The 13,525-nt window shown below is 42.5% G+C and overlaps 1 protein-coding gene across 2 annotated transcripts in view; it reads right to left on the bottom strand.

The window, feature by feature from the left end:
• Window positions 1–13,525, bottom strand: part of LOC121279248 (KAT8 regulatory NSL complex subunit 1-like) — a 196,487-nt gene that overhangs the window by 39,197 nt on the left and 143,765 nt on the right. Inside the window, exons 3-7 of one of the 2 annotated variants that reach the window (XM_041190317.1) lie at window positions 11,256–11,465; window positions 10,521–10,651; window positions 10,135–10,339; window positions 8,914–9,079; window positions 7,623–7,790 (exon numbers count right to left, since the gene is read on the bottom strand). In XM_041190317.1, coding sequence (XP_041046251.1) covers window positions 7,623–7,790; window positions 8,914–9,079; window positions 10,135–10,339; window positions 10,521–10,651; window positions 11,256–11,465 — 880 coding nt within the window. The remainder of the gene's footprint in view (window positions 1–7,622; window positions 7,791–8,913; window positions 9,080–10,134; window positions 10,340–10,520; window positions 10,652–11,255; window positions 11,466–13,525) is intronic. The other variant, XM_041190318.1, reaches the window with a different exon arrangement.

The following is a 13,525-nucleotide window of genomic DNA, read 5'->3' as shown; positions in this document are numbered from 1 at the left end:
ATAAAAGCAGGGATGTAATGCTGGAACAGTATAAAACACTGGTTAGGCCACAGCTGGAATTTTGTGTACAGTTCTGGTCACCAAGCTACATAAAGGACATAATTGCTCTGGAGAGAGTACAGAGAAGATTTACAAGAATGCTGCCAGGGCTTGAAAATTGCAGCTATGAGGAAAGATTGGATAAGCGAGGATTTTTTTTTTAACACAGAGGAGGCTGAGGAGTGACCTAATTGAGGTGTACAAAATTATGAAGGGCCTAGAGAGGGTAGACAGTAATGACTTGTTTCCCCTAGCTGAGGGGTCAATTACCAGGGGGCATAGATTTAGGGTGATTGGTAAAAAGGATTAGAGGGGACATGAAGGAAAACTTTTTCACCCAGAGTGTGTTGGGCGCCTGGCATTCACTGCTGAAATTTGTGGTTGAGGCTGAAATGCTCAACTCATTTAAAAAGATACTTGGATCTGCATCTGAAGTGCTGTAACCTATAAGGTTGTGGACCAGGTGATGGAAAATGGGATTAAAATTAGCAGCTAGTTTCTTTCTCTGGCCAGCACAGACATGATGAGCTGAATGGCCTCTTTCTGCATTATGGTTCTAAAACTTTCTGCAGCAGTACATTTTCAGTTCAGTGAGAGCCATGCACATTTTGACCTGGTTCTGGGGAAAGAGTTGGCCCAAGAGGATCAAATATCAGTGGGAGTGTATCTAGGGGATAGTGACCATTATATCATAAAATTTGCAGATGATACGAAGATGGGAAACATTGTCAACTGCGATGAGGATAGTCTTGAACTTGAAAAGACATGTTGGTGGATTGGGCAGACAAGTTTTTTTTTAAAAATCCATTCATGGGACATGGGCGTCAACTGGCTAGGCCAGCATTTATTGCCCATCCCGAATTGCCCTTGAGAAGGTGATGGTGAGCCGCCTTCTTCAAATGCTGCAGTTCATGTGGTGTAGATATACCCACAGTGCTGTTAGGGAGGGAGTTCCAGAAGTTGGACCCAGCAACAGTTAAGGAACGGCAATATATTTCCAACTCATGATGGTGAGTGGTTTGAAGGGGAACTTCTAGGTGGTGGTGTTCCCATGTGCCTACTGCCCTTGTCTTTCTAAAAGGTAGCAGTCATGGGTTTGGAATGTGTTGTTTAAGAAGCCATGGTGCATTCCTGCAGTGCATCTTGTAGATGGTACACACTGCTGCCACTGTGTGTCAGTGGTGGAGGAAGTGAATGTTTATAGATAGGGTGCAAATCAAGCGGCTTGCTTTGTCTTGGATAGTGTCTCCTGACCTCCAGCAAGTATTTCATCACACTCCTGACCGGTGCCTTGTAGATGCTGGACAGGCTTTGGAGAATCAGGAAAAGTTACTTGCCACAGAATTCCTACCCTCTGACCTGCTCTTGTAGCCACAGTATTTTTATGGCTAGTCCAGTTCAGTTTCTGGTCAAAGGTAACCCCAGGATGTTGACTATGGAGGTTTCAGCGATAGCAATGCCATTGAAAGTCAAGCGGTGATGGTTAGATCTCTCTTGTTGGTGATGGTCATTGCCTGGCACTTGTGTGGTGTGAATATTATTTGCCACTTGTCAGTCCAAGCCTGGATATTGTCCACATCTTGCTACATTTGGACATGCGCTGCTTCAGTATCTGAGGATTTGCAAATAGTGCTGAACATTGCACAATCATCATGAACATCCACACTTCTGGCCTTATGATGGAAGGAAGATCATTGATGAAGCAGCTGAAGATGGTTAGGCCAAGCAAGGAAGTCCAGGAACTGAAATGATTGACCTCCAACAGCCACGACCATCTTCCTTTGTGCTATGTATGGCTCCGACCAGCGTAAAATTTGCCCCGATACCCAATGACTTCAGTTTTGCTTGGACTTCCTGATGCCACACTCGGTCAAATGCTGCCATGATGTCAAAGCCAGTCACTCTCAACTCAACTCTGGCGTACAACTCTTTTTTTCATGTTTGAACCAAGGCTATCTTGAGGTCAGGAGCAGAGTGATTCTGCCAGAATCCAAACTGAGTGTCAGTGAGCAGATTATTGCTAAGCAAGTGCTGCTTGATAGCACTGTTCCATCACTTCGCTGATGAACAAAGAGTAGATTGATGGGACAGCAGTCGGCAGAGTTGGATTTGCCCTGCTTTTTGTGTACAGGACATAGCTGGGCAATTTTCCACATTGCCAGGTATATACCAGTGTTGTAGCTGTACTGGGGCAGCTTGGCTAGGAGCGCAGCAAGTTCTGGAGCACGTCTTCAGTACTATTACTGGAACATTATCAGGGCCCATAGCCTTTGCAATATCAGTGCCTTCAGCTGTTTCTTGATATCACGTGGAATGAATCGAATTAGCTGAAGACTGGCATCTGTGGTGCTGAGCACCTCCGGAGTAGGCTGAGATAGATCACCCGTTCAGCACTTCTGGCTGAAGATTGTTGCAAATGCTTCAGCCTTATCTTTTGCACTGATGTGCTGGGCTCCTCCATCATTGAGGATGGGGATATTTGTGGAGCCTTATCCTCCAGTGACTTGTTTAATTGTCCACCACCATTCGTGACTGGGTATGGCAGGACTGAAGAGTGCAGATGAAGTTCAATGCAGAGAAGTGCAAGGTGATTCATTTTGACACGATGAATTTGAAGAGACAATATAAAGGGAGAAACTCTGAAGGAGGTTCAGGAACAGAGGGATTCATGTATATTTATATTAATCATTGAAGATGGCAGGGCATGTTGAGAGAGCAGTTAATAAAGGACATAATATCTTAGGGTTTGCTGAAAAAAGAGACATGTCTAAGCTTTTCACCTTGGACTCATCAAGACACTTTGTAAGAATAGCAGTATAAAGGGAAAACAACAATTTATACTGTATATGATGAGAGTGCTGATTAATTGGCAAGTGGCATTCCAATGGAGACAGCACCAATTATGGTAACTGACCAGTTAACTGCCAGGTATTGTTTTAAATTTAAACCAGGCAGCTTGACACTGATTGGTCAAGGCATTGCTCAGAGGAATGAATCAGCAAATGGCTGTCACTTAATTTGTTTAGCTGAAACAGGTGCAAAGTGTGTACATGTTCTTTCTATCTGCAAAGAACAGTGCCCTCTGTATTAATATATGTAGCTTCCAGTACATACAAATGTGCTCCACTGCAAGCCCGACTGACATCAAATTGGTTGTCAGCATAATTCTTAGCACACTGAGGATAATTTAGCAAACGTTGTCCAATTGCTGAATCACATCTAATGTTGGACACTGTTTTGAGTTTTGCAAACATCGGCTGGTTGGTTATGGTGTGTACCCTGTCTGTTGCAAACAGCGGCTGGAACATGCTGTTTGATACAATCCACCAGTCTTTGGGACGTATGGCCGACATATCTAGCAACACACTGGCACTGAAATTCATATACCACATTGTTCATTTGCGTGAATGAGAGAATGAGGCTGGGGAAATAATAATGGTGAACCAGGAAATGGCAGAGGTGTTGAATAAATATTTTGCATCAGTCTTCACAGTAGAAGACACTAATAGCATACCAAAAATACTAAATAAACATGGGATAAAAGGGGGGAAGGAAATAAGTACAATAACTATCACTAGAGAAAAAGTACTAGGGAAACTAATGGGGCTAAAGGCCTATAAGTCACCTGGACCTGCTGGGTTACATCCTAGAATATTATAGGAAATAGCTGCAGAGATAGTGGATGTACTGGTAGTAATCTTCCAAGAGTCCTTAGATTCTGAAAAATCCCAGAGGATTGGAAAACTGCCAGTGTAACACCCTTACTCAAAAAGGGAGACATACAATAAACAGGTGACTATAGATCAGTTAGCTGAACATCTGTCATTGGGAAAATGATGGCGTCTATAAAGGATGTAATAGCAGAGCATTTAGAAATGCATAATATCATCAAGCAGAGTAAGCACGGCTTCATGATGGGGAAATCAAGCCTGACAAATTTATTAGGCTTCTTTGAGGAGGTAACAATCAGGATAGATAAAGGGGATCCAATAGATGTAATATATTTGGATTTCCAAAAGGTGTTCGATAAGGTACCAGACATAAGGCTACTTAATAAGAACACATGGTGTTGGGGGTGGTACATTAGTATGGGTAGAGGACTGGCTAACTAATAGAAGACAGAGAGTTGGGATATGAAGCGCATTTTCAGGATAGCAACCTGTAACTAGTGGAATGCCACAGGGATCAGTGCTGGGGCCACAATTATTTACAATAAAGATTAATGACTTGGATGAGGGAAATGAATGTACTATCAGCAGATCTGCAGATGACACAAAAATAGGTAGGAAGGCATGCGGTGAGGATGACCACGAAGAGTGTACAGAGGGATATGGACAGGTTAAGTGAGTGGGCAAAAACGTGGCACATGGAACATAATGTGGGAAAGTGTGAGGTTATGCACTTTGGCAGAAATAGAGGAGCTGAATATTATTTAAATAGAGAAAGCTGCAGAACAGAGAATGCTCGTACATGAATCCCAAAAAGCTAGCATACAGGTTCAGCAAGTAATAGGCAAGGGAAATGGAATGTTGCCCTTTATTTCAAAGGGAATGGAATATAAAAATAGGGAAGTCTTGCTAAAACTATACAACGCACTGGTTAGACCACACCTAGAATACTGTGAACAGTTTTGGTCCCCTTATCTAAGGAAAGATATACTGGCATTGGAAGCAGTCCAGAGAAGGTTCACTAGGTTGATCCCGGGTATGGAGGGATTGAAGTTTAGAAGAATGAGAGACCACCTTCTTGAAACATACAACATTCTTAGGGAGCTTGACAGGGTAAATGCTGAAAGATTGTTTCCCCTTGTGGGAGAGTCCAGGACCAGAGGGCATAATCTCAGAGTAAAGGGGCACCCATTTAAAACAGAGATGAGGAGGAATTTCTTCTCTCAGAGGATAGTGGTTCTGTGGAATTCTTTACTGCAGAGGGCTGTAGAGGCTGTGTGGTTAAGTATATTCAAGGCTGAGATAGGCAAATTTTTAATCACTAAGGAAATCAAGGGTTATGGGGAAAAGGCCGGAAAGTGGAGTTGAGGATTAACAGATCTGCCATGATCTCAATGAATGGAAGAGCAGATTTGATGGGTCAAATGGCCTACTTCTGCTCCTATGTCTTATGGCCTTATGGTCTTATCTGATAGGCAAAACATCTTTTTGGCTTGACGGCAGCAACTTGTTTGTGTTGCGAGATACCTTGTACTTCCAGGGTAATCCGGGGTAGACTAGGCACTTTTCAGGGCCAAAAGTGACAGCCTTAGGCTTATGCACGAGTTTGCATGATATACAGCGCAAAATGATCTGATCAGGGTAGCCATTATCCTGCAGGATGCCTCTGATGCACCCTATTTCAGCATCAAGCTTGCATGGTGAGCAAATAAGACCAATCTTACAGCTTGTGGTTCTGTAAGAATCCCAACACAAACTGCTCAGTGAAGATAGGCTCGTGGTAGACAGTGGTAGAGAACCCCCTGGCAGATTTCACAACTAGAATGTTAAGGAAGGGGAGTCCATTTGACTGTTCCATTTCAAAGGTGAATTTAAGTGCATACTGGAGCCCATTAAGACATGGAAGTAAATTGTTACATGCAGCTTCAGAATTAAATATAGTAAACATATCATCCACATATCGGAAATATTTGAGGGTTAGGTGGTTAGGTGTCAGTCCATCGAAGATACATTTCTCATGGAACCCAACAAAGATGCTTGTGAGATCTTAGCCCAGAGGGGATCCCATGGCAACACCATCTATTTTGGGCACACATGGTGTCAGTAAAAGTAGACTGAACTGCACAAGTTGCTGAGTTCATGAGTTCACTATATCATGGTGATTTACACCCGCCACTACTGCATGAATCAGTATTCAATGAACTTATGAACTCGGCAACTTGTGCAGTTGAATTCAGTTCTTATGACACCATTCAAGACAGTACAAAGAACTCGAGGGCACAGATTCAAAATAATTGACAAAAGGAGTAAAGGTGACGTGAGGAAAGGTTTTTTCACCCAGAGGGTGTTTGGAATCTGGAATGAACTTCCGAGTGGGTGGTGGAGGCAGGTGCGATCGAGGTATTCCAAAGGAAATTGGATTGATATCTGAAGAGAGAGAATGTGCAGGGTTACAGGGATAAGACAAGAGAGTGGGACTAGGTAGAATGCTCTTTCAGGGAGCCAGAATGGCCACCTTCTGCACTCTAAACATTCTGTAATTCTGTGATCAGCAAAGATGGCAGAACCAATATCATCACCAAAACAAAACACAAAAAGTTCGAAAATTTATTTTCACACTAAATATTAGTGTTTTACAAGTGGCTAGTGAACCAGGGACGAAAGGAGGGAGGAATATAATGCTATATCGGGAAGGGCAAGGAAATGGGATTAGATTAAAGAAATCAATTTTCTTTTAAGCAGGTTATAGGTCAACCTACTGATAATTACTGTTGACCCTCGCTTCCCTTTCATTCTATTACAATATCACTCATCTTTCATTTTTATCATTTCTGATATAGGGCTGTATAGCTGAAACATAAACCTGACTTCACCAAAAGATGCTGACTGAGCCATTAAGTGCTGCCAAGATTATCTGATTTTTGATCAAATTTGGGACAGTAGAGAGAATTTTGCTCTTAATTCATGCTGTGGTCTGTTTCTTGGGCAGTATAGCAGGTACTTTACTCTGCATTTAACCCGAATTATACCTGCTCTGGGAGTGTCTGATGGGTCATTGCAGGGGTACTCGCACTCAATGCTTAACTAATCTCACACCAGTCTGATGATTGCACGATGTTGGTCAGATGTAAAATGTTTCATTGCCATCAGTGAGATCTTTTACCTTGAAGACCATTACAGAAAATGTTTTTTTTTAAATCCAAGTACAAATAACAAATCACTAAATGTCCCCCTTGCTGAAGGCACAGCACATTTCACCAGCACTCAAACTGAACAGGATATAAATCTCCTCTCAGCTTTTAGTATCAGGGATATGGATCAAAAATTCTGATCTGTTCTCTGCCAGGACATCTATGAGTGTGCAAGTATTTAACTCCCTCATTTTTCTTTTCCTTCTACAATCTACAGAAGTTTAAAACAAATTTTGGCATAATTTAATCATTACTTTTTCTCTTCTATGTATGCCAGCTTGCTTTGTTGGCTGCACTGTCAAAGAGTCAGGCTGTGGGTTCAAACCCACTGTAGACTGGAGCATGTAAGCCAGGCTGACACTTCACTGCGTACCAAGGGAGTAATGTGCTTTCAGAGGAGCAGTTTGTTTCAGAATAGATGTTAAACTAAGGCCCCACCTCTCTAGTTAGATGGAAAACAAATCTACACTTTATTTGAAAAAAATAACATTCTCTCAGTGTCTAAGTTATAATTTGCTCCTCAGCCAACCACCAAAAACAGATGACCAGGACACTTATATTATTTGCCTTTAGCTGGGCCTTTGTGTGTGCAAATTGTGCAACAGTGAATGCATTTTAGAAGTATGTAATTGAACCTAAGTGCAAGCTCACGGTTTCGATCCTTGCTACATGGTGGCCCTTCAGCTACAAAGACTCCACGAAAAAAATTGAGCTGACAACTTACTGGCTGACGTGAGGAGAGATGAGACAAGTTTTTGACAGACTTTCTTTGCAGTGTCTTGGGGCCTCTGCCTCACTTGGGAAAACGACTTCAAAGACTTCAATTTCTGAGATGGTTTCTGATGTTCTTCCTGCTTGAGTAAAGCTTCAAAGTGCACATGAAGAGGCGTGTCTGAAAACAAAACAACACAACAGTCAACCTCACCAACAAAGTTTACCCCTCACCCCTAATATACACAATTGGTAACTAAGGAGAATTGGTAACTAAGAACATTATTCATTGCACTCAACACATCAACAAGGTACAAATCGAGCAATTCAGCAGTTGTGAGTCCACATTCCATCACAGTGAATTGGAAAACTGCACTCAATTCAGTTGGGACGAGAAGCGGTGGGGGGGGGCGGCATGGTGGCATAACGGTAATGTCACTGGACAAATAATCCAGAGGCCCTGGCCAATGCACTGGGGACACGGGTTCAAATCCCACTACAGCAGCTGCTGAAATTTAAAATTCAGTTAATAAATCAGGAATTATAAAGCTAGTCTTAGTAATGATGACCATGAAACTGTCATTGATCGTCATAAAAACCTATCTAGCTCACGAATGTCCTTTAGGGAAGGAAATTTGCCATCCTTACCTGGTTGGCCTACATGTGACTTCAGATCCACAGTAATGTGGTTGACACTTAACTGCCCTCTGAAATGGCCGAGCAAGCCACTCAGTTCAAGGGTAATTAAGGATGGGCAACAAATGCTAGCCTTGACAGCGATAGCCACATCCCACGAAAGAATAATTAAATTTGGCTATATGCAGCCTGACTACAGATTATTTTAAAACCCGAATGATTGACAAGTATCCGTCAGGGAAGGAAACCTTTGATCCCCACTCAGTCTGGTCTACACAAGACAGTGAAGTTTTCTCCTACAGTCTGTCTCAGCAGTGTACTGGTCACTCACTGATAAAGGGATCTCTCCAAATAGCTATTTTTCAAATGCACACCAATACTATGACAGCTGCAGGAGATTTGACTGATCACCAGGTAAATATGGATGAACGAAGCTATTTGTCCATATTGGTCAGCACATCAAAGATAAAACCGCATTTCTTCCCCCTGAAAAATTGTGATGGGTGAGGGAGACGGGGGTGGGGTGGAGAAAAAAATTACTGAATACAAAATAAAGGCAGAAAATGGAAGTGCACATGCTTAATTTTATGCCAATTACACAACATTGAGGGGAAAGCGCATAACAACAATTAGTTTTAAATATAGTAGTGACATTGAAACACACTCACCTTGAGGAAGCGACAATATGGGGTGGTAGCAGGGCTCCATTATAGCCACACATTCTTCTGGAGACATACTAGGCTGATCCATAGCCTGCATCAGGGTTTTGGATCCACACAAAATGCACACATTGGGCCAGTCACAGCTACATTTGACGCTGAGGGGACGCTGGGCCTGGGAAAATGGATCACATGATGTAACAGTCGTATACGCGGTTTCTGTGTCAGATACGAGGAACAATTTAACTACTGTCAACTGGAATTAACTTTGAAATGCCATCACAATATTTTCCCCTTTTTCTCTCCTCTCCTACTGAAAATGCTAACTCTTGCTAGGATCTGCTTTCATAGCCAGTGGGCACACCCTCTGGTACATCGCCAACACAGCCATTTTTCAGATGCAAGCCTAGACAAGTATCAAAAAAGCTTTTTAAGCATTTGAGATCAAAGTCAAATCTAATACGATCCTCACCCAATGTGCACTCAAACACATATTGCAGCAGGGATGAGTGGGCAGCAGTCAGCTGTTGAATTCTGCAATCATCTTCCCCTGAAGTCAAATGTAGTATCCATACTACTGCTATCTTGACTGAGATCGTCAAAGTCAGCATCAATACACAAACAAATCTGGGATCTTCTTGGTCTATGCTCAATCTCACTCACCACTGGATTGGGGGGAATGCCAGCATTAGTTTGGTTTCTTGATGCTGTAGCTCTTCTACAGTCTAGGTTGATTCACAGAGTGGGCAGGTTATTTCTCACAGCCACTTAACTCTCCACACATGTTCTACTCAGAAGTTCACCTTCCCTTCAGAAGGAGCTGATTCAAGTTGGGAAAAATTCCATGGATACCTGTAGCTCTCTGGTGTGTCATTCCATTGCCCATTCTTCATGAATGAATCTATATGGTGATTGTTGGGGGGCTATTCAATCACTGATGAGTCAAGGAATTGCACATGCACATATTTACAGAAATAAGTCACAAGAGCATAATCAGGAGTGAAAACCTCAGCTGCCTTTTCCATTCTGTGGTCTGGGGATACCAACATCTATTGCTGCCCAACACCGTCAACAGCTAACTCAGCACAGACCAGGGGCTGAACCTGGGACTCTTGGACAACACGTCTCACGACAATATCAAATAATGGACCCATCTATTGAAGAACTCGGGGAATTTACAGCAGTCCCAGCCTATGGAATTTTTAATAACCATCAGAGAGAGTCACACACCTTTCTACCAAGATAACATGCCAGGTTAGATCTGACCAGCCTCCTTTTCCTGTACCTCCTGACAGGACGAATTCTGGCAGCAACACAGCTGTTGTCCGGTGGTGATGAAGGGATGGTAAGACCATCTAATCGCTGCCTTTTACAAAGGATTTCCTCTGTGTCTGAGCTGTCCAGCGAACTGTTATCCAAAGGACTGGAATGCAAACTTTAAAAGTGAAGATAAAAACCAGTGAGGCAAATGATGAGACCACTACAAATTTTTTAAAAAATTATTTATACAGTTGAGTCGATAACAAATCCTAAATGCTGAGTGTAAACAGTAGTGCAAAAACACTATGCCCTTTTTATTTCAGTCACAAGGACCAATGCAGTATAAAGTAATTCACCTGTTCAGCAGTCCATTTAATTGCCTTGGCGGCGTGCAGACTTTAGGCAGTAGTGAAGAGCTTGACGGAGAGCTACATGAAGGGCTGGAGGGACAGATGAGGCTTCCCAGAGACTGTGTAAGGCGAGAACTCTGCAAGTGAAATGAAACAAGTTGTCTTAGCTGCCTGGTGTTACCAAATAACAATCAACCCACTTGCACAGGATATTTTTTCATATCACAAATAAATGAGAAAAGATTTTTATTCTCAATGTCACTTATTAAAAATTTGTTCATGGGGTGTGGGCATCACTAGCTGGGCCAGCATTTATTGCCCATCCCTAAATGCGCTTGTTCAGAGGACACTTAAGATGGGTCTAGCGTCACATGTAGGCCAGACCAGGCAAGGACAGCAGATTTCTTTCCCTAAAGGGCATTAGTGAACCAGATGGGTTTTTACAACAATGGTTTTGTAGTCATCATCAGACTTTTTTTAATTCCAGATTTTTATGGAATTTAAATTTCGCCATCTGCCTTGGTGGGATTTGAACCCAGGGCATTACCCTGGGTCTCTCGAACACTAGTCCAGTGACAATATCACTATGCCACTGACTCCCCTTATTAAATGAAAAAGAATAGATATTAATGATTTTGCCTAAACAGCATATTCTGGCTCTGAGGAGCTGCACCAAATATTTCTTTTTAAAACTTCACCAACATTTTGGACTACGGACATGTTTAACTACTGATCACAAACCTGTTTGTCAATGTTCCGTAGGAGGAGAGATGGGCTGCAGGGTGAGAGTTCACATTTGTTATTGGCAATAGGGACTGGCACTTCAGCAGATGAGGCGTTCGAGTACGCCTCAGGGCCCTGTGAGCCAATTGCCGAGGTCGTCGTCGCTAACCGGTACTGGTTCTTCATCAGATCTTCTGGCAATTGAGTCTCACCAAGGACAACTGGGCCCTGAGAAAAGAAAGTCAAATCAAGTCTCCATGAAGAGAATGCCGTAAGTTATCTGGCACATAGTAATAAAGTGATCTTTTTAAATCTTATGAGTAGTTTTCCAGTTTCTTTGTCAAATATTGAGACAAACGTGTGTCATTTTGTCCCTGCAATTTTCATCACCTATTCTGCCCAGTTGTACTTGGTTCCCTGGGCACCAGCAGAAATCCAGCACCTTGGCCACATGTAACCAATCTATCTGAGTTAATTCATCCCAAAGTCCCTGCCATCACAGTAGACAACAGTTTTTTTTTAAAGAAGTGATCCTAGAATCTCTGCGACCAGACTGCTACCTTGATGTCCTTGTCCAGATATTGATTGCACATGCTATCAAAAACTACTTGGTGCCAGGAGTCTTAAATTTTCCTTTTATCAGTTTCAACCTGAATGCTCTTGTCCTACTGTCACCAGTTAACATCAAATAATGAACCTGGATTGAATTTTCCAATATTTTTTACTACCTTGAATATATCCACCGGCAAACTGAAGGCTGGAAAGCCAAAATTTCAACAGTTTTTATTCTCACCTCAGTTCTCTGACTCCCAGGATTCATCACCATCACTATTTTGCACCACTTCCAGTGCTTCAATGCCTCTCAGGTGTCTTGTTGACTAAATGACTAAAACTGGACACTAAGTCAAGGTACAGCTTGATCAGAGCACTGTACATTACACTCTGCCATTCTCTAATCTAGGTAAGAAATAAATTGAGCATCATTGCTCAATTTGGACAAGAATGTCCAAACTGAACTGTTGGATTCTGTTGAGTCACCTGACCTTTACTGGCAGGATTCCCGCTCCTCATCACAAGGAATGAATGATCCCTGCTGTGAAAAGAATAGAATTGGGCTCCAACATGGTCAAAACCTAGATGATCTCAATTGTGCATTTGATAAACAGTTGCTTGGGGGAACTGAGTTGGGTACTGGGGGAGTGCAGGGCAGTGGGGTGCTGGCAGGTAGAGCAGGGGTGAAATTTAGGCATGAAAGACTATGGAACTATATGCAGGGATTGCACCTTCAGGAAATGAATGGAAAAAAAACAGAATGATACAACACAATACTTCACAAAGGTACAGAAATTCAAATACTTGGAATTCAGGTGCAGAGAAAACTACACTCATCTAAGCAAATGGAGGTATTCCATCACACTGCTGTCTTGCGCCTTGTAGATAGTAAAAGGGCTTTGGGTAATCAGGTGGTTAGATAACTACAACAGAAAACCCAGCCTAGATCTACTCCTGTAGCCACTGTATTTATAGGCTGGACTGGACGATTTGAATTTCTGGTCAACAGTGACCCTCCACGATGTTGATGGTGGGGAATTCCAGTACAGTAATGCTGTTGAATGTTTAGCAGAGGTAGTCAGATACTCTCTCAATGCAGATAGTCACTACCTGGTACTTGTGCAGCACAAATGTTACTTGCCACTTATCAGCTGAAGCTCAAATGCTGTCCAGATCTTTCTGCATGTGGGCACAGAGTGCTTCAGTATCTGGGGAGCTGCAAATGGAACTGAACACTATGCAATCATCAGCGAACATTCCCACTTCTGATCTTATTATGGAGAGAAGGTCATTGACGAAGCAGCTGAAGATGGTTGGCCAAGGGGCACTGCCATAAGGAATTCTGAGAGATAATTGGCCTTCAAAAAACAAAACCATCTTCCTTTGTGCTCAGTACAACTCCAGCCACTGGAGAGTTTTCCCCAATTCCCACTGACTTCAATTTTGCAAGGACTCCTTGATGCCACACTCGATTAAATACGGCCTTGTAGTCAAAGACAGTCACTCTCATCTCACCTATTTGGCCTATGTTTAGGCTAAGGCTGTAATGAGCTCAGGACGCAAGTGGCCCTTACAGAAGCCAAACTGAGCATCGTTCAGGAGGTTAATGATGAATAAATGCCTCTTGATAGCACTATCAATGGCACCTTCTATCACTTTGCTGTTGATTGCAACTAGATTGGCAGGGTGGTAATTAGCTGGATTAGATTTATCCTGTTTTTTGTGGACAGCAAATG

Source organism: Carcharodon carcharias, chromosome 6 (genome assembly GCF_017639515.1).
Source record: "Carcharodon carcharias isolate sCarCar2 chromosome 6, sCarCar2.pri, whole genome shotgun sequence".
NCBI lineage: Eukaryota > Metazoa > Chordata > Chondrichthyes > Lamniformes > Lamnidae > Carcharodon > Carcharodon carcharias.
The sequence above is the reverse complement of the archived record's forward strand: the minus strand, read 5'-3'. Positions and strand labels throughout refer to the sequence as shown.